The sequence below is a fragment of the Halichoerus grypus genome, chromosome 10 (assembly GCF_964656455.1).
Source record: "Halichoerus grypus chromosome 10, mHalGry1.hap1.1, whole genome shotgun sequence".
In the NCBI taxonomy this organism is placed as follows: domain Eukaryota; kingdom Metazoa; phylum Chordata; class Mammalia; order Carnivora; family Phocidae; genus Halichoerus; species Halichoerus grypus.
In genome coordinates this window covers 2,389,163-2,414,070 of record NC_135721.1, presented here as the reverse complement: position 1 = coordinate 2,414,070, position 24,908 = coordinate 2,389,163, and the positions used below count along the sequence as shown (strand labels likewise).

The 24,908-nt window shown below is 53.1% G+C and overlaps 2 protein-coding genes across 5 annotated transcripts in view; both read right to left on the bottom strand.

Annotated features, from left to right (window-relative positions):
- The window catches only part of COLEC11 (collectin subfamily member 11), a 32,180-nt gene extending 23,084 nt beyond the window's left edge, over positions 1-9,096 (bottom strand). For all 3 annotated transcript variants that reach the window (XM_036103417.2, XM_078055919.1, XM_036103418.2), the window contains exons 1-2: positions 8,969-9,096; positions 4,551-4,694 (exon numbers count right to left, since the gene is read on the bottom strand). In XM_036103417.2, the coding sequence (XP_035959310.1) occupies positions 4,551-4,668 (118 nt within the window). In that variant the 5' untranslated portion in view covers positions 4,669-4,694; positions 8,969-9,096. The remainder of the gene's footprint in view (positions 1-4,550; positions 4,695-8,968) is intronic.
- Positions 9,097-18,370: 9,274 nt separating this feature from the next.
- Positions 18,371-24,673, bottom strand: RPS7 (ribosomal protein S7). Of its 2 annotated transcripts, XM_078055916.1 has the most exons (8): positions 24,526-24,673; positions 24,219-24,302; positions 23,788-23,859; positions 23,157-23,336; positions 22,871-23,014; positions 22,158-22,222; positions 19,071-19,221; positions 18,371-18,479 (listed from the first exon to the last, which is right to left on the bottom strand). In XM_078055916.1, the coding sequence occupies exons 2-8, from the start codon at positions 24,291-24,293 to the stop codon at positions 18,402-18,404; spliced, it is 765 nt and encodes a 254-aa protein (XP_077912042.1). In that variant the 5' UTR covers positions 24,294-24,302; positions 24,526-24,673; the 3' UTR covers positions 18,371-18,401. The 2 variants fall into 2 exon arrangements, with proteins under 2 accessions (XP_077912042.1, XP_035959319.1); XM_036103426.2 differs by lacking the exon at positions 23,157-23,336 and having other exon boundaries at positions 24,526-24,672.
- Positions 24,674-24,908: the final 235 nt, after the last annotated feature.

Here is a 24,908-nt window from a genome sequence, read left to right as displayed (position 1 = left end):
TGGTGAAGCCACTTCACCAAACAGAAGGTCAGGATGGAGAACATTCTCACAGTGCGACACAAAGAGAAAAAGGACTGGAAAGTTTTGTTTGGATTTCAAGTTATCAAGTGGAGAGTGAAGGAAAGCCCCACAAATTCCAGTATCCGACTGAAAGGAATTCCAGAAAAGGGAGAACAGACATTGGAAGCCGAGACGGTCGTGCAGGTTTAGGAGCTGTGACCTCCCGGCACTACGGGAGGGTGTGGGAGAACATAGTGCATGTGCCCCGGGGAGCCAGGCGGGAGGACACAGCGCAGGTGCCCCGGGGAGCCAGGCGGGAGGACACAGCGCAGGTGCCCCGGGGAGCCAGGCGGGAGGACACAGCGCAGGTGCCCCGGGGAGCCAGGCGGGAGGACACAGCGCAGGTGCCCCGGGGAGCCAGGCGGGAGGACACAGCGCAGGTGCCCCGGGGAGCCAGGCGGGAGGACACAGCGCAGGTGCCCCGGGGAGCCAGGCGGGAGAGACGAGGTAAAATAACTTAGACGTGTCACAGTGACATTGCAGAACCTCAAGAGTAAAGAGAAGACTCTATCAGTTACCCAAGAGGAGGAGGAATTTGTAAAGATGACATGCACCTGAATGAGTCAGGCCGACCTAAGAATTCTCATCAGCAGCACAGGATACAAGATTAAAGTGAGATAAAATGCAGCAATAATTTCAACCCGAAAAAGCCATAATTGAGATTGAGCGATCAGAAAAGGGCTCTGACGAAGTGACTTCTAACTGAGACCTGCCGTAGCCGGGGAAACGGCGCTCGGAGAGAGGGGCAGCACCCGCACAGGCGAGGGGCCGGGAGGCGGGAAGTGACTGGCGCGCACAGCTCACGCCTGGGGCCGCGGGAAGCCCCGCACGCCGTGCCCAGGGAGCTAGCAGGCCCGCCCCGCGAGTCGGGGACAGGGGCAGGTGTCCGGCTGAGGTAGTCCGCGCCGAGGCGAGCGCATGTCACCGGCTGCGGGACAGCCCCTGTTTCCACGTGCCGGCCCCCCTGGACGGAAACCCCGGGAAGGCGGAGTGCACGTCCCACCAGCTCGGGGTCCCCCAGCGCACCCGGGGGGGGCCCTGACCACAAAGGTGCGCCGTCCACACTTGCAGGAAATTCACGCCTCCACCCGGCGGTCCCCTACGTCCTCCCGTAAGCCCGGCCCACACGTGAGGCAGGACCAGGCCGCCTTGCAGAGGCGGGGCCCCAGGAGAAGTAGGCTGCCCGTCTTGGCCACCCCTCCCTAGGGCATCCGAGCCTTCACAGAGAAGCACCGAGATACCCAGACCCTCCGCGGACCGACACTGCGCACCCAGCTTCACGCTCCTCGCAGAGACAAAGCAGTGAGGACGCAGCCCTGGTGACCGCCGGCTCTGCACCTGCCGCCTCCCGCCGCGTCCAGCCTGACCACACCTGTGTGCGCCGCAAGGCTCCACGGACGGAAAGTCCCTGAGCCGCACCAAGCGTTACCTTGTGCCCCACAAGGCGTCTTCCTAAGGGGAAAGAGGAGTACCACTCCTTTAAAAACAAGACTTCCACCTCACATGGGTCTTGTCTCTCTCAGATCATCAGAAAATCTCACTGTTCTCCCCAAGATTCTGCATCACGGGCGATTGTCTCGGCCAGTACTGGGGGGCAGGCGCCCCGAGCTCGCCTGTGGTCCCTGTGGTGGGGGCGTCCAGAGCCCGGAGGCAGAGAGCCTCCTGAGCACCTGGGCAGCATAAAGCCCCCCAGCCCGAGGAGGGGGCGCACCGTGTCCTAGAAGACAGCAGGTGGGGATTGCTGCAGAAGCTGCATCCAGCCCCACGCACCCACGCTCGGGAGACATCAGTGGCGGGATGCATCCTGGTCCCACTCTTTCCTAGTGACCTTGGCCTCCTCCTTGGAGCCCAGCCTGGGTGTGCCTCTCAAGAACAAAGCTGTCTTCAAGTGCTGCTCGTCGTGGGCAGGGCCCGAAGGGTCTGTTGGCTGCTGGTCTCAGGGGACACTCAGAGCTGTGTCCCCGCTGGTGAGAACCCCAGGACCATACTGCTATAAGCTCTTCCCCCAAAACTCCCGCACACTCCATACTGTCTGCCCAGGGAGCCCAGTGTCCTCTCCCCACATCCTTTCCTTTATCAGACATTGATTTGGGGCCGATGAGCCGTATAAAGTTCTATGTGACGAGTCATTTCTCCACGACGAGAGGCTGACATTTCAAGCATCGATCTCATGCTTCGCCATTGACGACCTGCTCCCTCCTCCCTCAAAGAAGCAAAGAATACGCGGCCAGAATTTACTTCTGGCTTGCCTCCCTGCCAGTCACATGATGATCTATGGCACAAAGCTTTTGCCTCAATGGCATTTGGGGTCATTGGCGACCCAGCCAGGAAGACACACTTCAGGTACTTGGACGTCTTTGCGGCCAGTTGGGGAAGGGCCGTGGGCGCTCCTGGCTCTCGAGCACCTGCTTCTACAGCGGAGGTCACCCCGCGGCGGGAGAGGAAGCAGGCCCCAGCGGCTAAGTCATGTCTCAGAGGAGCAAAGTCCCTGAAGGTGTGTGTTAGTCGGGGCCCCTTGTTCCTGGGCCAGAACAAGACCCCCGCAGTCCTCGCCCCCACCCCCTATACACAGAACGGGAATGATGTGAAGTGATGTCACTTCGCAAGGTTTCCGTGAATTCAGCTGTCACCTTAAACATATGCAATTTTTTCTTATCGATTATACCTCAGTGAAGCTGGAGATAAACACAAGACACCCAGATTGTAAGGACTTCAGTAAGTGTGATAAGAAGTTTCTCGGGGTGTCTGGGTGGCTCAGTCAGTTAAGCATCCGACTCTTGATTTTGGCTAGGGTCATAATCTCAGGGTCGGGAGATAGAGCTCGGCGCTCAGTGTGGAGTCTGCTTGCAATTCTCTCTCTCCCTCTCCCTCTGCCCTGCCCCTGCCCCGAGCTCACTGGCTCTCTCTCAAATAAATAACTTTTTTTTTTTTTTAAGATTTTATTTATTCATTTGACAGAGACACAGTGAGAGAGGGAACACAAGCAGGGGGAGTGGGAGAGGGAGAAGCAGGCTTCCTGCGGAGCAGGGAGCCTGATGTGAGGCTTGATCCCAGGACCCTGGGATCATGACCTGAGCCGAAGGCAGATGCTTAACGACTGAGCCACCCAGGCGCCCCTCAAATAAATAACTCTTTAAAAAAAAAAAGTTACTCTACTGGAATTGTCCCTCTGGTGTGGACAGACTGTGGCCATCGAGACTACAGAGCAATGTTGCTGTTTATCAGGGTGTCTGGAATGCATGCTCCGAGGCCCCAAAACATCCTCCCACAGCTTCCGCACAACCTGGGGACATGTCTTGTTCATCTGCTAGAGGACAAGCCTTCGGGAGCAGGGTCTGCGTTGGCGTTGTTGTCCTCCAAGGAGCCCACCCCCCGTCCTGCTCACCGAGACCACCTGCCCCATCCGCCCTCAGCTGGAACCTGCCCTCACCGGCCCCATCTGCCCTCACAAAGGCCTGGTCTCTGGAGACGCCCGGCTCTGTCTTGGGTGGCGGTCATTCTCATCAGGGGTCGATAGCCCCTAAATGTGAGTCTGCTTCCTCCAATGTCTCCATAAGGAGACCTGGCAGCATCCCCACCACAGGACCATCTGGCAGAGACCAGGCTCTGGGGCCGGGTCCACGTAGACCAAGTGGGAAGGGAGGGAGAGAAGGGAATTTGGGGAGTGAGTCTCGGGCCGGCCCCTCTTCACCCAGGCCTCTTGCTCCTAGAGTAGGAGGCCCAAGCTCGCCCGCCCCATGTGCGGCATGACCCTGTCCCTGTTTCAAAGGTTTTTTTTTATAACATTTGAACAAGAGGTCCCCACGTTGATCTTGCACTGGGCCCTCGAATTGTGGAGCTGATCCTGCTTGGGAATTACAAGGTTTTGGAATCTCTTGCCTGTGCTATGGAGAAACCAGGGACTTTTCTAAACGAAGATGCCCGTCTGAGGGCCGATACTTTCCCTGGGGCTGGTGCCCACCCCCGCCACATCTGCTCTGCAGAGCAAAGCTCCCCCTGGAAGGAAATTATAGGAAAGCCAACGAGAGAAAAGCTTTGGGGTTTGTTTGTTTGTTTGTTTGTTTGTTTTTTAAAGAAAAAATTAAGAGCTCTCAGGAACCAGTGGAAGAGCCCGGGCTTCGTAGCTGTGTGACCCAATTTCCGTCGCTCATCGATTATCTATGTCGCTGAATGTCCCTGAGCCTTGAATGTCCTTATCTGCAAAATGGACCAGACGAGATTATCTCATTCTGAAAGTCATCTGAGGTAGTGTGTGTGGTGCCTGGAACGAACGTTAGCGGCCTTTACGGGGTCCCTGTGGGCGGAGGTGCAGATAAGTGGCTAGCTTCAGAACTACAGAATCCCTTGGCCAAAGAGAGTGCAGACATTATGTAGTCCACCCTGAATTTGGCAGATGGGGAAACTGAGGCACACCTTGCTCAGACCCTGAGCTGGCAGCAGCACCAGCCCTCGGGCCTCAGCCACGCTCGGGAGGCTGAGGTTGGGGTTACCTTTGAGGCCTGGGACGAGAATGTGCAGGGAGCAGGCCTCTTCGGCCGTCTGCTGAGGACGTCCGGCCGGAAGCAGCCACAGGAAGGCCAGGCCGATCAGAGCCAGATCCCTCTTCATCACGAGCGCTTGCGGGACGCTGGCTCCTGCACCAAGGAAGGGGACTCAGTGACGGGAACTCAGACACCGGGGCCGGCGAGTGACAGCGTGCAGGCCGGGGCCAGGGCGCAGGGAGCTGTCGGGGCCCCTCCCAGCCTTCGGGTCTCTCCCTCGGGGGCCCACCTTCGCCTCCCCTGCCTGGCCATGCTGGACTCCCATCCTGACGGCCGCCAGATTCTCGCCTCTGCTTCTCTGTGGCTGATACGTCAGACGCACAAAGGCACGCGTGTGGTGCTACGGAAACCCCGACACGCCGCCCAGAACAGATGGGAGAGCCCAGCCAGCTCCCAGGACGGGCCGGCCCCCCGCGGTCCCCGCGCCCAGGACCCCCCCATAGCCCTTGAAGCTGCACTCCTGGGCTGTGAACGCGTGTCTCCTGCGGCTTCCTAGCCTTCCTACACACCAGGGTGTTCTTTTTTTTTTTTTTAGTAGCATGGTTATACTATTTAATTTAATTTATTTATTTGACAGAGAGAGAGACAGCGAGAGAGGGAACACAAGCAGGGGGAGAGGGAGAGGGAGAAGCAGGCCTCCCGCCAAGCAGGGAGCCCAATTCGGGGCTCGATCCCAGGACCCTGGGATCATGACCTGAGCCGAAGGCAGTCACTTAACTGACTGAGCCACCCAGGCGCCCCACACCAGTGTGTTCTTAACAAAGTTGTGCAGTGTGCCTGGCTTGGAGCGTTCCCGGCACCAGCCGTGTGTGCGGCCTCTGAGCGTGCCCGTTCTACTCAGCATCAGGCCGTGGGCTCACGTGCAGCCGTAGCTCATCGGTCCGTGTGTCGCCGAGACAGCACCCGTCACCCCTGCGTGTGGCACGGGACGGAAGGCACAGGAGGCCACAGCTGGCCCTGCGTCCCCGTGGGATCAGGCATCCGGTTCTCCCCTCAGGGCCAGAGAGGAGGTCCTGGCGGCAGCACCCAGAGAGCCCCCACCTGAGACTTTGACGTCCACACGGTGCAGGGTCTGGGGACAGCTGTGCGTCTGGCAGCCCCGGACCAGTGCCCTGGCCTCATCACGTGTCCGTCTCCGGCCTGTGTCATCTTAGAGGGGAGGGAAGAGCCCGAGAGGCGAGTTCGAGGAGGAGCTGGGTGAAGCACAGAGAGGCCCGCGAGGGGCGTGTGCGCACCGGAGACAGCCGTGATGCTACCGTCCCCAGGCAGGGGGCCGCGGCCCGCGGTGGCTCCAGGCGCAGGAAGCCGGGGCCTCTGAGCCGAGACCTTCTGTGCCCAGCCCCCAGCTTCCTGCAGCTTCTCCATGAGATGGACGCAGGCAGAACCCGCGTGTGCTCTGGGACACCCTGCAGCGGGGACCCAGCCCCCCTCGGCGGCGGCACGGGACAGACTGTGACGGGCAGGTCCCCCTCGACGGGGGACAATAGAAGGCCGGCCGCGGTCAGCACATCGCGCCCATTTCACAGGTCAGGGAACCAGAGGTGAGAGAAGTGAAGTCAGCTGCCCAGCGTTACCCCACTAGCAGGTGGGGAAGGTGGGGTCGGACCTGGGGCCTCCTGACGCACCTGACCTCTCCCTCCTGCTCCTGTCAGCCGTCAGAGTCGGGACCCACCCGCCTCCTTACATCACCATGGCCGTGCGCTTTTACTGTGTGTTATTTCATGTGTGGGAGAGAGAAAAGGAGCCACTATTTACTACCAGACATGGACACACAGACCTTATTTAATTCCCAAAACCACCTTGGACCTGGCTTCTCGCTGTAACGGTGACGAGGCCCAAGCCACTGGGGTCTGGACAGCCAGGCTCCCTCCCAGCTGGACCTCCCAGCTGGCGCTCGGCCTGCCGGTGCTCACACAAGTGAGCAGCTCCAAGGAGAAGGAAAAAGACATGCAAGTTCGCCTACAGTCTGCAAGGATGAGCTTTGCCTCTTTCACGTCTCCCCTGTCGCTGGGCCTTGGGTCCCAGTGCCAGGGACTTGCTCTGGAAGTGGGTCACATGTGACCACCGCTTGCAGCTGGGAAAGCGCTGGGGGCCACGGGCAGGAGCTTAGCAGACACTGAACTGAGCAAACAAAAGGATGCGTGAAGGAATGAATGAATGAACATACAAGTTCACAGCGGCAACACCTGGAATTTAATGCTCTCTTCGGCTACTGGTTTTCCTCATTCCTCGAGGGCTCTTCATGCCTAGATTCACATGGGACTCCCGGGGCCGGCGCCTCGGACACACGGCCGGTGCTGGATGGCCTCGCAATCCGTCCTGGCCCTGCCGTCGGGTCCTGGAATGCCTAAGGGTTTCCCGACAAAGGAGCAGCCGGGCCTGTTTGCCACAGTGTGTCTCTCACCGAAAGGAGCTGAGCTGCTGATTTGGAGGCAAATGTGGGTTCTCTCCAGAATGTAGCTCTTAACAGTAATGATAATATAATGTTGTATGTCAATTATATCTCAATTTTAAAAAGTCATGATAAACATTTGATCCAACTACATTTGGGCTCGAGCCTACAGATACTTGTTTCTTGGTGTTTGTGGATGCAGATGGGGTTTAGATTTTTTTAAATGTCTCAGGTGGCAAAAGCTGACTTGGGAGTTTCCTCTCCAGCTAGAAATGGTTGAGTCAGGACACAGCCACGCTGCTCAGCAGGACTCTGTGCTCCCACACACGGCTTCGGCTTCGAGGGACAGTGGTCCCCACCTCCCAAGAAAGGAGGTGCAGGGCCAGCAGAGAGCCCCGCACAAGGCGCACAAGACGCAGCCCAAACCCCTCCCTGCGGCCCTCAGCCCTCACCTGCTCACCTTCTGCATCTCCGGGGCAGAGAGCAGGGCAGCCCTGGGGCGGGGGGCGGGGGAGGCCTGCCCCCAGGAGTTCCAACTCCTCCCTGTCCTCTTGGGAGAGGAATTCCGTTTGTAAACGGAGGCCCGCCACCGGGCCCTCTTTAAGAACCACATCCTGATCCAGCCAGAGACCAGCAGGTTCCCACCCTCCCTTCAGCGCAGGAAGCCAGGGTTTCCCAGGGGAAATTCAATTTGGAATTCTTAGTAGAAGTTCATTGTAAGAATGAAATTCTCTCTCTTTTTTTAAAAAAAGAATGAAATAGACAAAGTAAAAAAATGTGGTATAGGGGCGCCTGGGTGGCTCAGTCGTTGCGCGTCTGCCTTCAGCTCAGGTCATGATCCCGGGGTCCTGGGATCGAGCCCTGCAACGGGCTCCCTACTCTGCGGGAAGCCTGCTTCTCCCTCTCCCACTCCCCCTGCTTGTGTTCCCTCTCTCGCTATGTCTCTCTGTCAAATAAATAAATAAAATCTTAAAAAAAAAAAAATGTGGTATGATTTGCCAAACTCACAATGCTACATTTTCATTAAACATCTGTAGCATTTATAGCTGGAGAACCACATCTGGAAGCACCAGGGAGCTCTGCGGATGGACACTCCCCCCCCGCCCAGCTGCTTGCTCCGCACAGTGACACGGGGTCTCCCTGAGGGCCCACCCGAAGGGCACACACTAAGGAGGAAGAGGCCCTTCCCCTAGCTTTCCGCGAACCATCTGTCTGTCCTCTCACGGCCTCCAGATTTCTCAAACTCGTAGATGAGCTGGAGACGCGATGAAAGCTCGCGGCGAAAGCCCGGGCTCGGCTCTGCCCGGCCAGGAGAGCGTTTCCCATCAGATCAGAAGTCCTGTTATGCACGTGCGGCGGCTTTCCCACTTTGTCTTTTAAATTGCTAAGCAACCTGACTTCAGCCTGGAAGGCCGGTTGTGACAGCCAGCGGGGGAGGAAGGGCCCCCGTCACACCAAGTCTTACCCAGTTTGGGAGACCAGAGGCCCCCACTCCAGTCCTGCCTTTGCCGCATTACTGAGCCAGAACAGAGCCACAGGCCATGAGTACAGATTATTGATGCGGCCCACGGCGCCCCACCCGCAGGTGGCGGACATTCCCCGGGGACAGGCGGTTGGTGCTAGGGCCACCTTTCACACGGGCACTGGGGGCTTGGGAAGACATGGCTGAACCTCTTGGACCCTGTGCAGAGCTGAGAAGGCTGCTCCTCATGAGTCCTCCTCATGAGCCAGCCCCATGAAGTTTCCACCATGAGCCCCTGAATTAATCAGACCTTGGAATTCTAGAGCCAGATCCATTTGACAGACCCCATCCTTCGTGGGGACCAAGGAACAGACTCCCAGCCCCCCTTCAACCTGAGTCCTCCCTCTGGCCGCGTCTGGAACCTCGCCTTCCTAGCTCAGTGTATTCCCATCGACTGGCGGACTCCCGCCCTGCTCCCCGAGGCTGCCGGGTCACCGGGCAGAGCGTCCCTACCTGCAGCGCACGTCAGGCGAAGGGGGCGTCCTGACCGTCGGGAACCCACGAGGACACTGCGCCCGGGAGCCTCATGGCTGCTATTTACAGAGGCCGCGATCCCCACAGGCCAGGCGAGCACGGCCTGGCCTGTCAGGCTGCCCAGCAAATCAGGCTGGTGTCTGCAGCCTTATCTGCAGAGTTTCCTGTTTGAAATACATCAGCTGTCCTGGGGGAGGGCGGTGGTAAGAGTGTGGGAACGCTGGAAGCAGCCCCGGGGTCAGGCCGCAGACCCGCCGGAGACGGCCTTGCAGCTCTTCACCCCAAGCACCCCAGCCCGACTCTTCTGTGTCTCTTCTGTTCTCTTTCTCTTCTCCTTCTGAAAAAGCAAGCGTGAGTATGGTGGGCGCTGAGGAAAGCATGAAAAGCCATCACTGGGTGTCACATCAGACAGAAATAAATGTGGCTGACATGCTTCCTTCCATGCCCTCCATATAGGGTTTCACTTCAAGGCATTCCCTGCTTGTCTACTGCCTGTCGAGACCTAACCCATGCGAGACCCAAACTCACTCCACCAACTGATGTTTCACGTAAAGGCAAAACACGTCTCTGGGGTGGGTGGATCTGGCTCCTGGCTCTTACCCGATGAGCGGAGGGGCCTTCTTTAAGAAAAAGATACAGACATACAATTATGATCACAAAAGGCTACATTCAAAAGTGCATTTTTATTTAGACTGAAAGAAGTCACAACAGAGCACAAATTTTGTAAAAACTTTTGAATTCAGGATGCCTAGGTGGCTCAGTCGGTGAAGCGTCTGCCTTCGGCTCAGGTCATGATCTGGTGTCCTGGGATTGAGTCCCGCGTCGCACTTCCTGCTCAGCGGGGAGCCGGCTTCTCCCTCTCCCTCTGCCCCTCCCCCTGCTTGTGCTCTCTCTCTCTATCTGACAAATAAATAAAATCTTTAAAAAAACTGTCCAATTCCACATACATCACAAAATCCATGAAAAAGAATGGATTCTTTATTAAAACTACCTAATAACATAAATAAATCTGAAAACTTAGACCCAATGGACCACTTCCTGGAAACACACAACCTACCGCTTAGCAGCCCCCTAACAATTAAGGGGATTGAATTTGTAACTTAAAACTGCCAGAAAAGAAGCTCCAGGCCAGATGACTTCACAGAGAATTCTACCAAACTTTCAGAGAAAAATTAACACCAATTTTACACACCTCTTCCAGGAAAAAGAAGAGGGAGGAGCATTTACTAATTCATTTTACGAAGTTGGTGTTACCCTGATACCAAAACAAGAGACAGTACAAAAAAAAAGAAAGAAAAGTATAGACCGATAACCCTTATGAATATAGATAAAAAAATCAAAATGTTAGCAAATAGAATTCAGCAATATATAAAAAAGATATATACACTATGACCAAGTGGAGTATTTCAGGGATGCAAGGCTGGGTCAATATTCAAAAGTCAACCAATGTAATCAACCATCCTTTGTTAGCACAATGGAAAATCACATGATCATATCAATAGGTACCAAAAAAGCATTTGACAAAATTCAACACCACTTCATGATAAAAACCCTCTGAAAAATAGGGACGGGGGGTCCTCCTCAGCTTGATAAAGAGCATCTATGTCAAAAACCCGACAGTAACATCATACTCAGGAAGGACTGAACGTCTCCCTCCTAATATCAGGACACAGCCAGGACACCCACTCAGACCAGTTATCCAACATGGTGCTGGGAGTCCCAGACGGCGAGAAAGATGTGGGAAAGGAACAAAAGGCACATGGGTCCGAAAAGAAACACAGAACAGCCCCTCCTTGCAGATGACATGACTGTCTGCTTGGGGAATCCCAAGGAGTCTACAAAAACTCCTAAAACCCAGAAGGGAGCTCGGCGAGGCTCAGAGCACAACATGAACATACGGAAATCAAGCGTACTTCTAAAAGTTAGCAATGAACACATAGACTCTGAAATCAAAAATCACGATCACTCAAAGGAATGAAATGCCTCGAGGTAAATCTAACAAAACATGTTGGGATCTAAGTGCTGAAACACAAGGTGCCAATGAGGAAAATCACAGCAGCTCTAAGAAACCAAGTCGCGCTCCCGGACTGGGAGGCTCAGCACCCGGGGAAGACACCGATTCTCCCCAGAGTGACCTGCAAGCTTAACACAATTCCTGTTAAAATCCCAGCAAGACATTTTGTAGATAGAGACAGGATTATTCTCAAATTTATATAAAAAGACAAAGGAAGCAAGTAGCTAAGACAACTCTGAGATGAAGAATAAAGTAGGAGGGATCAGTCTGCCCAGTTTCAAGATACAGTGGGACAGACCAGAGAACCCACACAAACATACCCAACTGATTTAAGGGTTTTTTTGAGGGGTTTGTTTTGTTTTGTTTTGTTTTTTTAAAGATTTTACTAATTTGACAGAGACACAGGAAGAGAGGGAACACAAGTAGGGGGAGTGGGAGAGGGAGAAGCAGGCTTCCCTGCTGAGCAGGGAGCCCGATGCGGGGCTCGATCCCAGGACCCCAGGATCATGACCTGAGCCGAAGGCAGACAGTTAACGACTGAGCCACCCAGGTGCCCCTAAGGGTTTTTTTATTGTGATAAAATACACATAACATACAATTTACCATCGTAATCACGTTTTAGTGTAGAGTTCAGTATATTAACTACATTCCTAATGTCCCGTGGCCCTACTGTCCATCTCCATGACTCTTTCCATATTGTGAAACTGAACCTCTGTCCGCATACTGCTGAATCCCCATTACACCCCCACCTCAGCCCCTGGCCACTACTCTCTGGCTTCCTATGATTTTGACTATTCTAAGTATCTCATGTAATTGGAATCCAACAGTATCTGTCCTCCCGTGACTGGCTTATTTCACAGAGCGTCATGTCCTCAAGGTTCATCCGTGTCGTAGCAGGTGTCAGAACAACTTAACCCACCTACATCCGAAGGAGTACAACCCCAACTCAGCTTCACCTGGCCCCCACTCCCTGCTTGGGGACACGTGGCGAAACTCTGGAGACACTGTCACACCGTGGGGTTGGGGGTGCGGAGTACCGGCTCCTGGGGACAGGGGCAGGGATGCTGCTAAATGTCCCACGGTTTCCCGGACGGTCCCCACCGCAAAGAATAACCAGGCCCCAGATGGCCAGAGTGCTCACGTGGGAGCCCCGTAGCCAGATCCCAAAGTCACCTCTGGCTACTCCAACAGCTCCTGATCCGAGGTCCGAGACAGCAGTCGTAACTGGTCCCGCACCGTGTCGTGGGGGTGCATCCCCTCGGCCCACGCTGAATGCCTTCTGGGGTGAAGGCCCAGCAGCCGGGCGCCAGTGAGGACCGCTCAGTCAGCCACGAACTCAGTCCTCAAACCAGCCCGGCCAGCCAGCCACCTGTGCTCCGGCTAGAGCTCAAGAGACAGGGCAGAGAATTAACTTGCCCAAGATGACAGCTGGGGCACGTGCCAGGTCGGGGCCCACCCTGCCTCCCTAGAGCTGTGCTTTCCAGGCTGTGTCCCACCCTCCCCCGGTCTCACCACCGACCTGGGGCACTTATCTTTTGGTTTGTGTCCCGAACTGTTCAGGGGTTTTTCAAAAAAGTGTCCAAACCTGAGAATTACTCTCAGTTACAGAGTAAGTGATAATATTATACTAACTGACCTGTTTCAAGTAGATTGTCAGTTAGAACCGTTTTTCAATTAGAAATCATGTGTACACCTGCCTTGCAAATAAGCACCAAAAAGTCACAAGAATCCAGTAGGTCCTTCTCCCTTCGGGCCTTCTCTGGCTCCCTTGCCCCCCTTTCCCTCCTTCCCTGTTTCTTCTTGACGAGCACAGAAGTCGTGCCGTTGGGCGCAGGCTTTTCCTCCTGAGCTCTGCCCTCTCGAGCAGCCTGGCTGCTTTCAGCGGGTCAGGATGAGAATCTGGCTCGGCTCCCAGGGACTATTTACATTTCTCAGAGATAACGGAGAAATCTGCACCCAAGAGCCAGATCAAGCCCATTTGTGTCTGGACGGGAATTTTCCTTGGAGGTCACCCAGCCAGGCCTCGTAGCTCTGGATACTTTGTCCTTAAGGACGTTAACCTGGGCCACCCCTCCCTGCCTGACGGCTCCGTTTCTCCGGAGTTCCCTGACACTGCAGAGCGGCACTGGGCCTCCCATCCTCTCAGTACACTGGCCCCTCGCGGACACGGTCCCACCAGTGCCCACATGTCAGAGCGGGAGCCCGCCGCGCGCACCGGGAGATGCAGCTCCGCTTCCCAGGGTAGCTGGCCAGCAAGACGATGTGAACGCACTCACCTGAGCACATCGTGCCATCCAAGGTCATTACAGCACCCAAGATCACGGGGTCTCAAATGTGAGTGTGCACCAGAACCATCCAGAAGACCTCGGAAAGCACACGCCGCCGGGCGCCCCACCCCAGACTTTCTGAGTCCGTCGGCTGGTGGGGGGATCTGGGCACCTCCATTTCTAACCAGTTCCCAGGCGATGAGCGATGCTGGGGCTGCTGGTCCAGGGACCGCTCTCTGCGAACCGCTCCCTCCTTCATGGCGCTGCAAGGCCTGGCCCCAACAGAGCAGGTGGCCCACCGCAGCGCCTGACACGCGGGCACTCACAAATCATGTGGCGCTGTCCTGCACCTCTCACTCCCCGCCTCCTCGGACGCCCCACGAGACCACACTCTTGCTCCAGCACAGGAACCGAAAGCCAACAAATTAACCCCTGACGGAAGGAGGGGAAGACCTGTTGGCCGTCGCACCTGGCCACACAGCAGCCCCTGGGAGCCGTGAGGAGCAACCATGCAACCACACGGTCGGGCCCATCAACGGGCCCGAGGTGAGCGGCCCGCGAGCTGGCTTCCTGCGGCAGGAAAACAGCATGAAGATGAACAGCAAGGGCAGCTGTCCCAGCTCGTGACTGGGACAGCAATGGTTCCTTGGAAACTGTGACTCCACACGGGGGCTCCTGGGCCGGGTCCTCGGTGTTTGTGTGCTCCCTCCCAAGCCGTTCCTGCGCACCTCGTTCGGGGTAAACCTAAGTCAAAGGAACGGACTCGGCGAGCCACAGGAAAGCAAGCCTTCTAAGCGCCCCTTCAGTGACAGAAGTCAACGCCGCCTTGTCTCCTGACTGCCTTACGTGTCTGCCTCGCCCGCTGGGCACTGCGGGCCTTCGAGGGCAGAGGCCGTAACTTCCTGGGTCTACCAGAGGACCGGGCATGGAGCCGGCTTCACGACCTAACGGGATCTGAGCCGTACCCCCGTCTTCATTAGGTGCTGGTACGCCATTCAATCAGGGCTGAATCTGATGGTGACGAGCAGGGCAGCTGTGAGTCGATAATCCTAATTACACCAAAGTCATCGATATATACTGACCACTAACTATAACATCTTGTCTGAAATACGCCCATCACGAACACACACAGCCATGTCATCTCTGTGCCTCCCTGACAGGTCCTTGATGTAAGACCGCAGCTCGGATACCACCTCACAGACCGTGTCCCTTAAGCGGGCGGGGATTTTAAGAGCTTATCCTGCTGCAACCCCCTCAAGTTACCAAGAGGGCACCGAGGCCCAGGGGCATTGAAAGACTTCGGGAAAGCCACACAGCATGAAATGGAAAAAGCAACCAATTGAAAAAAAGAATAAAACTTTTTTTAAAAAGGATTTATTTATTTGAGAGAAAGAGCGTGAGAGAGTTCAAGTGGATGGAGGGGCAGAGGGAGAGGTAGAGAGTCTCAGACTCCTCGCTGAGTGTGGAGACCAATGCGGGGCTTGATCCCCACCACGAGATTATGACCTGAGCCAAAACCAAGAGTCGGACGCCCAACCAACTGAGCCACCCAGGCACCCCAGAAAGCTCATATATTTTTTCAACAAACATTAAGTTTTGACTCTGTGCCAGGCACTCTGTTAAGCACACGCACCTCCCTGACAGGGGCTGAGAGGGAGTCTGCATTGATTGACTCAGGGCCATGACCTTTCCCACTGGAAGAACTAGAACTTTCCCACCAGAAGAACCTAGCTAGTCCAGGCCAGTCCTCCGTCCTACAAATGAGAAGTAAAGTCACAGAAACGAGGCAGCTCACGGAAGGCGGCAGCCCCAGCCCCGCAATGACCGTAACGCGCCTGGGCGCAGACCCTAACCGCAGTGGACTACAACATGACCGCTGGTCCGCGCCGCATTCAGGCCCTAACTGGCCCATCTCGGCTGCCCCAGGCTTGCAAACCACCAGACAGTTACGAATAACACGAGCAGAACAGCAACCGTCCGTGGGGCGTGCTGGGCTGTCAGGTCACGACCAAAGACTGCGCAGCGCTTTGTCCCATTTCAGTGGGGTGCTAAGGCTGCTTGAGGAGCAGGTAGCCGCTAAACGAAATGGAAGTCTCATTTAAATACGTTCCCACAGAGCATGAACTTGATCGTATCAGTGTAGAATTTTGGGTAAAAATGTAACTGCCAAAGAGGCATTCAGACCAACCTTCCTTATCCCTCACCCACCGCTGCTGCTGTATTGATTAGAGTTGAGGGCACCAGCAGCTTCTCCAAACAGGAGTCTCCGTAACCAGGGCCATCCTGGAACTGAAGGGTCTTTATTGCCATGACCGGTGGTTTTATTGTTTGGTTATAGATTTTTATAAATATCAAGTGTAATATTAGAGATCTAAAATTATGCATCTCAGTGCCTCAGAAGAGCTCAAAATGTTCTACTCCTTAGGAGCTTTGCAACTTCGTATACCTTTATCAGTCGGGGAGAAAAGACCAGAGCTGATACACAACTAGGAGGGAAAAGGAAGATTTAAACACAATCACTTTCTATAATAAATGATGCACATCCATCCTTGCAGGTTTAAGATCTAGCCCTTCAAGAATATTCTAAAGTTGGCCCTTGAACAGCGTGTTTGAGCTGGGAGGATCTACTTATACATGGATTTTCTTTTTAATGAATACAGTGTGACACTAAATTTGCTCATAACTTTAGAGATTTTATTATTTTTAAGTAGTCTCTGCACTCAACATGGGGCTCGAACTTACAACCCCGAGATCAAGAGTCGCATGCTCCACTGACTTGAGCCAGCCAAAATGTGCTAACCATTTTACTGAGACCTCCAGCCAACAGTAAGTGGAATAGTTGAGTTTCGGAGGAAGTGGATTTTCAACGACATAGGGGTCAGTGCCCCTGGTCCCTGTGTTGTTCAGCTGTGTAACAGCAAGTTTACTAAGTTTACTAAGGAAAGTTGTGGTGACGTTTAGCACACTAGTCCCTGAACTATTTCGTTGTGCAGCCCACCAAATAGAAGTTCTGAGCAGGTTATCTCCAGTATGTGTGTGGGCATTAACATAGTATAGAATGCACACTAGTAAAAGAGCACCCATATGGTTATAAACACAGCGTTTTAAGTGGACACGAATAAATACTAGTTTTAGTGAAAGCCATGTGATTAATTTTTTAAAACTTGGTTTAATGTCTTGTGATTTAGCAACTTAAAAAACTGGTTCTTCAATGGGCAGAAGACATGAACAGACACTTCTCCAAAAGACATACAAATGGCTAATAGATGAAAAAAACGTTCAACATCACTAGCCATCAGGGAAATACAAAACCACAGTGAGATACCACCTTACACTAGTTAGAATGGCAGAAATTAACAAGACAGGAAACAACAAATGTGGGCGAGGCTGTGGAGAAAGGGGAACCCTCTTACACTGTTGGTGGGAATGCAAGTTGGTACAGCCACTCTGGAACATATGGAGGTTCCTCAAGATGTTAAAAATAGAGCTACCCCATGACCCAGCAATTGCACTCCTGGGTATTTACACAGATGTAGTGAAAGACACAGATGTAGTGAAAAGGGGCACCTGCACGCCAATGTTCATAGCAGCAATGTCCACAGTAGCCAAACTGGAAAGAGCCGAGATGCCCTTCAACAGATGAATGGATAAAGATGTGGTCCACTTATACAACTGAGTATTACTCAGCCATCAGAAAGGATGAATACCCAACTTTTACATCAACATGGATGGGACTGGAGGAGATTATGCTAAGTGAAATAAGTCAAGCAGAGAAAGTCAATCATCATATGGTTTCACTTATTTGTGGAACATAAGGAATAGCGTGGAGGACCACAGGGGCAGGGAGGGAAAACTGGATGGGAAGAAATCAGACAGGGAGACAAACCCTGACTCTGGACTCCGGGAACTGCAACTGAGGGTCACAGAAGGGAGGGGGGATGGGGTAACCAGGTGATGGGGATTAAGGAGGGCACATAATGTGATGAGCACTGGGTGTTACACGCAATTAATGAATCGTTGAACACTACATTAAAAATCAATGATGTATGCTAATTGAACATAATAAAAAAATTAAAATTAAAAACTGGCTCATTTGATACTGGATTTTAATAATTATCTGCTAAAAAAAGACTCCTAAACTTAACACATGTCTATTGCTTCAAAAATCTCCAGCAAAGAAAGGGGGTGGGAGCAGATTCAACAGGGTCGGTAAGACAGCACCGGCTCGCGCTGGGTGACGAGAACACAGCTCACCAGGTGTCCGCTAGACCCGCCATGTGGATGAAAGGCTTCTCCGAACACCCTTTAGGGAAGACGCAAGCCCATCATCGGCTGTGCTTCCACTCAGTAGTCGTGCGGCTACACGTACACTAAAATGTCTCATCTCCTCACACCTGACTGGTCCCGTCTACCTAGGACCGATGGTGAATGTGTGAACTCAGGGAATCCGAAGGAGGGACGAGGGGCTGCTGCACCGGCAGTTTCCGACACCATCAGGCGCTCCAGGGTCTGTTGCACAGCGGAGACAAGTACACTAACGGCCACTGAACTTAGAGGATAAAATGGTAAATTCTGTACGTGGGTCTTTCATAATAAAAAAGTTCAGCGAGAACACTGCTTTATCAGATTTTGCTCTTGGAGAACTTTCTATCACACAGTTTCCAAGGAGCCATTGCTGGCCTGATTTCAGATGCTTCTGAAGCCTGTCCTTTCTCTTAGGCTGGACTTTTTTTATTTTTTATTTTTTTTAGGCTGGACTTTTAGGCAGGCTTCCCAGGAGACCCAGCATTCGGGGAGAGCCCGGCGCTGGGACCAGGCCGTAGGCTAAGTTATCCTGTCATCCACGGCTCCGGTACCTGTGTGGTCTTGAGGTTGAACTTGTCCAAGTGCCAATACTCAGCCACTTGGGGCAATTTCATAGGATTATACCTCTTACAACATCCCCGGATACAAATATATCCCTCCCGTGCATCTAACTGCCTGGTATAACCCCCAGGCACCCTCTCTGTTCAAATCTTCCAGCCTACGCAGGGAGCTGCTGCTAATGTAGACAGTTACACAGTGACATCGCTGAAATTTTGAAAAAGACGCCTGAAACAATACTGTGAAAGTTTTATTTAATCATTTTTGTTTACAACTGAAACTCTGGGAACTCAAAGTTAACATCCTTGCCTGTAAGCTTCTTATAGACACCAGAAAAAGTTTCAACCTACAAGGAAAGAAAGAATTCATCACAGAACTTTTAAGCACACACTTTCATCTTAAAGCCAAACGGTTTTGTGAGACTGTCCTGCATGGTTTTTCCCCTCAGCAACCGGTACTACTCAGTAGATGAGGAAGACACAAGCCTGGGGACAAGCTCACCCACAATGCTGCGGGACAGGGCTCTGTCTACACCGTGGTGCTGGAGCCTGGTGCTCCTCTGGGCCACACAGACAAGAGTCCATGAGGGAGCCCAGGAGTTGTCCACATCTGCTACGCTTCACCAAGAATGAAGCGAAGGGACAGTCCTCCCGGATTCTAACACTACCATCCCACCCCCAAAGGATATACCATCTTACTAAAAGGAATTATTTTACTTCTATTTTCCTAATAATTTAAAAGGCAGAGAAGCCTGATTTTCAAAACATCCCCCACTATAAAACCTGACATATAATCCGAAGGGAAGTGGGCTGAGGTCCAGATGGAAAAAAAGCTGGCTGAGTTTACTACCACTGGTTCTGATGGTACATGGAGATGGGTTATGCTGTCTCTCCCCGTCATCTGTGTCTGAAGCTTCCGGCAATGAGCCACCCCTTACCTTGTGTTCCACGTTGTTCTGCTGTGCTTTATCCAAATGAACCTTGATCAGCCGGCTGCCATCCAGTTTCACACGGATTCTCTTGCCCACAATTTCACTGGGGAAAACCAAGTCCTCCAGGATCGCGTCGTGCACGGCTGTCAAAGTGCGGCTGAAAGAATACAGTGACAAAAGTAAGACATCAGGGAAGGCCTGCCCTCTTGGGAGCCCCTCAAGTCAAAAACGTCAACAGCAAACCCCAGGTTTCTGAAACCAAGTTAACACCAGTTTTCAAACAGGCTACGTACATGTAATGGATCACACCAGAGCCCCTGCCAAACCAGACAGGGCAACAAGCAGCCTGTTTATTTCAAAAGCTCAGGGTATATCAAACGTGAAACCTTACAAACCACACACACACCAAGCCATTCCAGGTGATCATCTCCAGGAAAGGGGAGATTAATGAGGTCTTTCACTTTCACGCACCTCTTCAGGTTTATCTTCACTCACGATTTCTCCCCCAACTCGCTACAGGAGCCCTTTTACTACTCGCTTATCTCCAAAACCATCCCTCTCCAATGCTGTCAAATTAATCTAAAACTTATGTGATCACCAACCTATTAGGAAAAGATCCTTCAAGAGCTCTCCATGGCCTCCAAAACACCTCCAAGATTCCTTCACATTCTCGAGGAGGAGGGAGGCACTGCTCTATCACCAGCTCTGCGATGCAGCCCTGCCTGGGCCCCCATTTTCACCCCATCACACAAACTGTTGCTGTGACCTCACTCCTCTCCTGGTGGCACTTCAAGTTCACAACCTATCTCTATCTGGCTGCCTGACAACAGCAAGATTCGACAAATTCCAAACTATGGGGCTATCTGCCGTGTACCCCAAGATGCCAAGAATGAGAGAGTGAAGAGGTGGTTACTTCCAGTGTTTACAGAGCGACCTTATAGTAGGGAACTCACCCAGGTCGTTTTACCCTCAGCAGATGGGATACTACACTCCACTCATTTGCATTTTAGATCCAGCAGTTCCTACACGTACCACACTTTCTAGGGGCTCTCGAACGCCTGCAAAGGTCTTACCGTTCCACGGCCACAGAGTTGAGCAAGCTCAAGGGAAATCCACTTCCTAAAGCCTCCATCACCTTCCAGAAAGCAAATGACACAGATGGCCTCACTGATCACTGCTGCCCATTAATTAAATTACCAGGAAGGCACACAAATACTGAATTTGTCGTCTCCTTTAAGACAAATCCGAATGGCATCAAAGCTAGCCTTAGCATCTTCTCTCAGATGCCAACACCGTCTTTACAAGGGGGAGCCACGGCAATGCAGCTCTAATATCACCAGCCAGAGAACTGAACGCCTCAAAGGAGAAGTAACAGAAACCCTGCCGCAGTCTGGAAACCCACACAAGTAAATCTCCGAATCTAACCTGTGCAGGAGAAAGCGAGGCACTGACGAAGGAAGAGGTCTGCAGGCAGTGCAAAGTGGCAGAACCGCCATGCCTGCCGCCCAGAGCTTGGCCTCCGTTAACAGAAGGCCTCCAATGTGGAGACTAGGTCACCAGGAACCCAGTGACATCATCACTGAGAAAATGTGGAAAACACAAGTTTGGGATGAGGGGCTGTGGAGGGGCGAGTCCACTGGATGCAAAGCCAGTGTTTGTTTTCATACTTGAAGTACAAACTCAGGCTCTAACAGACTAGATGCGCTTGGTTATCTCCTATATTTGGTGTCTCACAAACTATCCAGAACACCAAAAAATCCCTAAATTCTTATGTTACTCCAACTGCCCATAAAACAGGTTCAAAGTAGGGGCGCCTGGGTGGCTCAGTTGTTGGGCGTCTGCCTTCAGCTCAGGTTGTGATCCCGGGGTCCTGGGATCGAGCCCTACATCAGGCTCCCTGCTCAGCAGGAAGCCTGCTTCTCTCTCTCCCACTCCCCCTGCTTGTGTTCCCTCTCTCGCTGTCTGTCAAATAAATAAATAAAAAATCTTAAAAAAAAAAAAAAAAAAAAAGAGGTTCAAAGTACTGAACTGTACGTCTCAAGTTCCAGAAACTCTGGCACCTGTCCTTCCAGTCTCCCCCACCACTCATCTGGCCACAGCACCAGAGTCCCATCACGAACTCCTAGTGGTTTTACAAACAAGACTGAGTTTTTAAAATCCCAGCATTACCAGCACGAGCTGAAATAGCAGTTTTCCAAGCCCTGGATCACTTTTCCTTATCCTTTTAGGAAAAGTAATACAAAGTCCAGACTGGATACGCTTGTTACCTATCTGGCAGTTAAGAGACGCTAGAATATTTTTTCCCAAGCTGGTCCCCAGGGCAGGGCCTGCAGGGATCCACTAATCCAACCCTGTGAAACCACACTTCACAAAACACCGAAAGGCCCAGATCAAGGAGCCAACAACGCTCAATATCTGAGTTATTCAGATAAACTGTAAGTCAAGCTTCAAGAACATTGTCCACTGGCATCTACAACTGCAGGAACACTTTCAACCTGTAACATCAGCAACAGGAAAATCCACCTAATTTCTTAGCCTTAATTCACAGCAAAAATGAGAAGTGAAAGACACCTCCCAGCACACCTGTACTACATCTGGTGCGTTTAACCCCCCCGCACTACACGAACCATCCCCTCACTGTTCCTACCCTTTGCCCAGAGAGCCGGAGCAAAGAGTCTCACCTTTTGAGATACCAGTGACCTATTTTTATGCTACCTATGTAAATACACGTAATTCTTACCTCCAGAATTTTAATACATTTATACATAATTACAAAGAACACAATTTTTACTCAGTAAAAATTCCCACGTGAACCGCTTTCCTAAACTATCACTGTTTAATTTCAGAAACCTACTGCTATTTTTACTACAAAAAAATCATGCAAATCAAGTCAGTAGTAAATGGTCTACAACACACTTTATTTTTTTTTAAAAGCAGGCTGCACACCCAGCAGGGAGCCCAACAGCCTAAAGTGGGCCCAACACAGGGCCTGAATTCATGACCTGAGCGGAGACCCAAGAGTCAGATGCTTAACCCACTGAGCCATCCAAATGCCCCTACAGTACACTTTTTTGATGCTGATGAAATACTCACCTCCTGGGACGCTTTTGCTTATTTTTTGTACGGCTTTTTCGAGTTGGCTTAGGCAGAATTCTCCTCTGTAAGGTAAAAATTATCATGGAAAAAAAAAAGAAAAACCTTAAGTTGGCAGAAAACTAAGAACTGTCAAAATGCTTTAAAAGCCAAAAAAAAAAAAGGCAGTAACAAAATAAATTCAAAGTGTGTGAAAGTCAACCAACCCCAAGCAAACAAGCTGAGAAATCCTCTGATGTACTCCTGATTTCTCAGTAGCTCCTACTGATCCCCTGAAGCCTGCACACCGACCACACTGTGAGGCCCGCTGCCTAGTGGAGTAAACACGCCTACCGAGCCGGAACACTACTGAATTCCTCATCGGTCTGGCCCTTCATTCCCATAGACCTGTTAGCACCGAGGCCAGATCTGAACTTAGATTCCCTGGCCTCTGCTCGCCTCCCAAAGTCCACAAGTGACGCACTTCCAGTGTGGATCGCAAGCAGAAAAACCTCGGCTCAGACCAAGCACACATCTAGTTTGATTTCTCTGTAAACAACCCACTACATTTCTGCCGTTATGGGCATAAAAACCCTTTTTACATTAAACACCAAAACTGTACTTCATCTTTTTGATATATTGCAAGCACAAAATCAACGTGATTTTTTTTCCCCCTCAAACATGGTGATTTTTAAAAATTCCCACAGTAAAACATTCAACAGTACAACAGATACCTGAGCGATAAAAACAACATGCTTCCCACTGAACTTTTTCTCCAATTCACGGACTAGCCGGACTTGGATTTTCTGGAAAGATTTCAGCTGAGGAACGGGAACAAAGATGATAATAGCTTTCCGACCACCGCCAACTTCAATTTCCTAAAGAAAAAAAAAAACATTATTTTTAGTTCATACCTCCATTCTTTCCATTCAAGTACAACCCTAGTGAAACACTCAACGCGAACACTATCAGTCATGTGCACTAGACACCTCTGTCCTAAGAGGTCCTTTAAAAAATCACCTTCCAGCTCCTTGTCCTCGGCCGGTACAACCCCCCCGTCCATCTTCCTCTCGCGGGGCAGATCTGACACACACAAGTCCGTGAACTTGCCAAAGGATGCAAGCCTAACACTGCACTGCAGGACACAAACTTGCTTGCAACCCAAAATGAGGCTGGCTGTTCTCTGCACAAACTCTCCATCTGTGCAAATACAGGGCAGCTTCTGAGCCAAAGACAGGAATCTGGGAAACTTAACTCCCGATCATCCGTACACCAGGCCCACCGTGCAACTGCTGCGGAAAGTGCAAGAGTGAACACTGCAACCAGGTGCGGAGCGAAGGTGACGCTGTGCGGGCGCAGACGCACTGCCAAGTCAGAGAGGAGCAAGCCCCAGAAACCCTCTGTCTCTGCCCACTTCCCTGCCCCACTGCGGCAGGCCTCCCCTTCCCAGCCCACAGCGCAGCGGCCAGGAAGCCCCGCTGACACCCCCAATCCTGCAAGCCCAGCCCTGCACAACAGCCCCGGTGGCTCGGACACGTGCTCACGAGCCAGGATGCAAGTTCCCGAGCGTGATCTGCAGACACTCTTGACAAGCAGCCGTCCCGGGCGTGGGGCGGAGAGAACACCCGCCCCCCAGGACAGCTAACTTCACCTTGGCAGCCGTGATGTTCAGCTCCCTCAGCTGGGCTTTGAGGTCGGAGTTCATCTCCAACTCAAGGAGAGCCTAGGGGGAAACAGCAGGAGCGGACCCTCAGGGACCGGCACTCGTGGGCTCCTCCCGGACGTGTGCCCCCGCCTCCACCCGGAGGGACGCGCGCCGGGACTCCCGCGGGTGGCGGGGGCGGTGACAGGCTGCCGGGGGACGGGGGGTGGGGGGAACACGAGCCGGCGGAGGGGGACACGCCGCCGGGGGGGGGGACATGGGCGGAGGGGATGACACGCCGCCGGGGGGGGGACAGGAGCCGGGCCGGGGGGGGGGGGGACACACCGCCGCGGAAGGGGACACGCGCGGGGGGGAGGGGGAGGACAGGAGCCGGGTCGGGGGCTGACACGCCGTCGGGGCGCCGGCCCTGCCCCCCTCACCTGGGAGATGCCGGACTCGAACTCGTCCGGCTTCTCGCCATTGGGCTTCACGATCTTCGCGCTCGAACTGAACATGGCCTTCTCCTGCAAGCACACAGCGTCCTAGCTGAGGTCTCCGCGGCCCCGAGCTGCAGACCCCCTCCGGCCCCCGGCCCCGCACCACCCCGCAGAAGCCATCGGGGTACACAGCCTGGGTAATCGGCCGTATCCCCGCCCGCTGAGCAGGGCCCGCCGGTCCAGGGCGGACTCCGAAACGTGGCTTCCTCCGAGTTGGCTGAAAAGTCCAACCGAGAGGAGGCCGCCATACCTTGTTGAGAGCGCCGGCCTAGGAAGAGGCCTAAGTCTCGCGAGAGCGCCTCAAATCCCGACGGCGCACGGGAAGAGGCGGGAACAGTGCGAGCAGAGTAACCGGAAGAACCGCTGAACAGTGGTCGAAGCCTAGAGAGTCCCAGGAAGAGGCGGGGTGGGGGCGGGGACAAGGGCGTTGCTAACTCTCCGCCGACCGCCGCGGCTCCTTTTTGCTGTGATTGGCTGACGTGGTCCGGCAGCTGCAGAAGTTCAGGCGGGAGTCGGGGCCCCGCGAAAAGCAACTCCGCCCCGAAGAGAGGCCGTTTAGGAAAACACCCACTTAACCCGAAGAATCTCCCCTCCCCGCTGAGGCCATGAAAGGACCTGAGATTCCGATTCCGT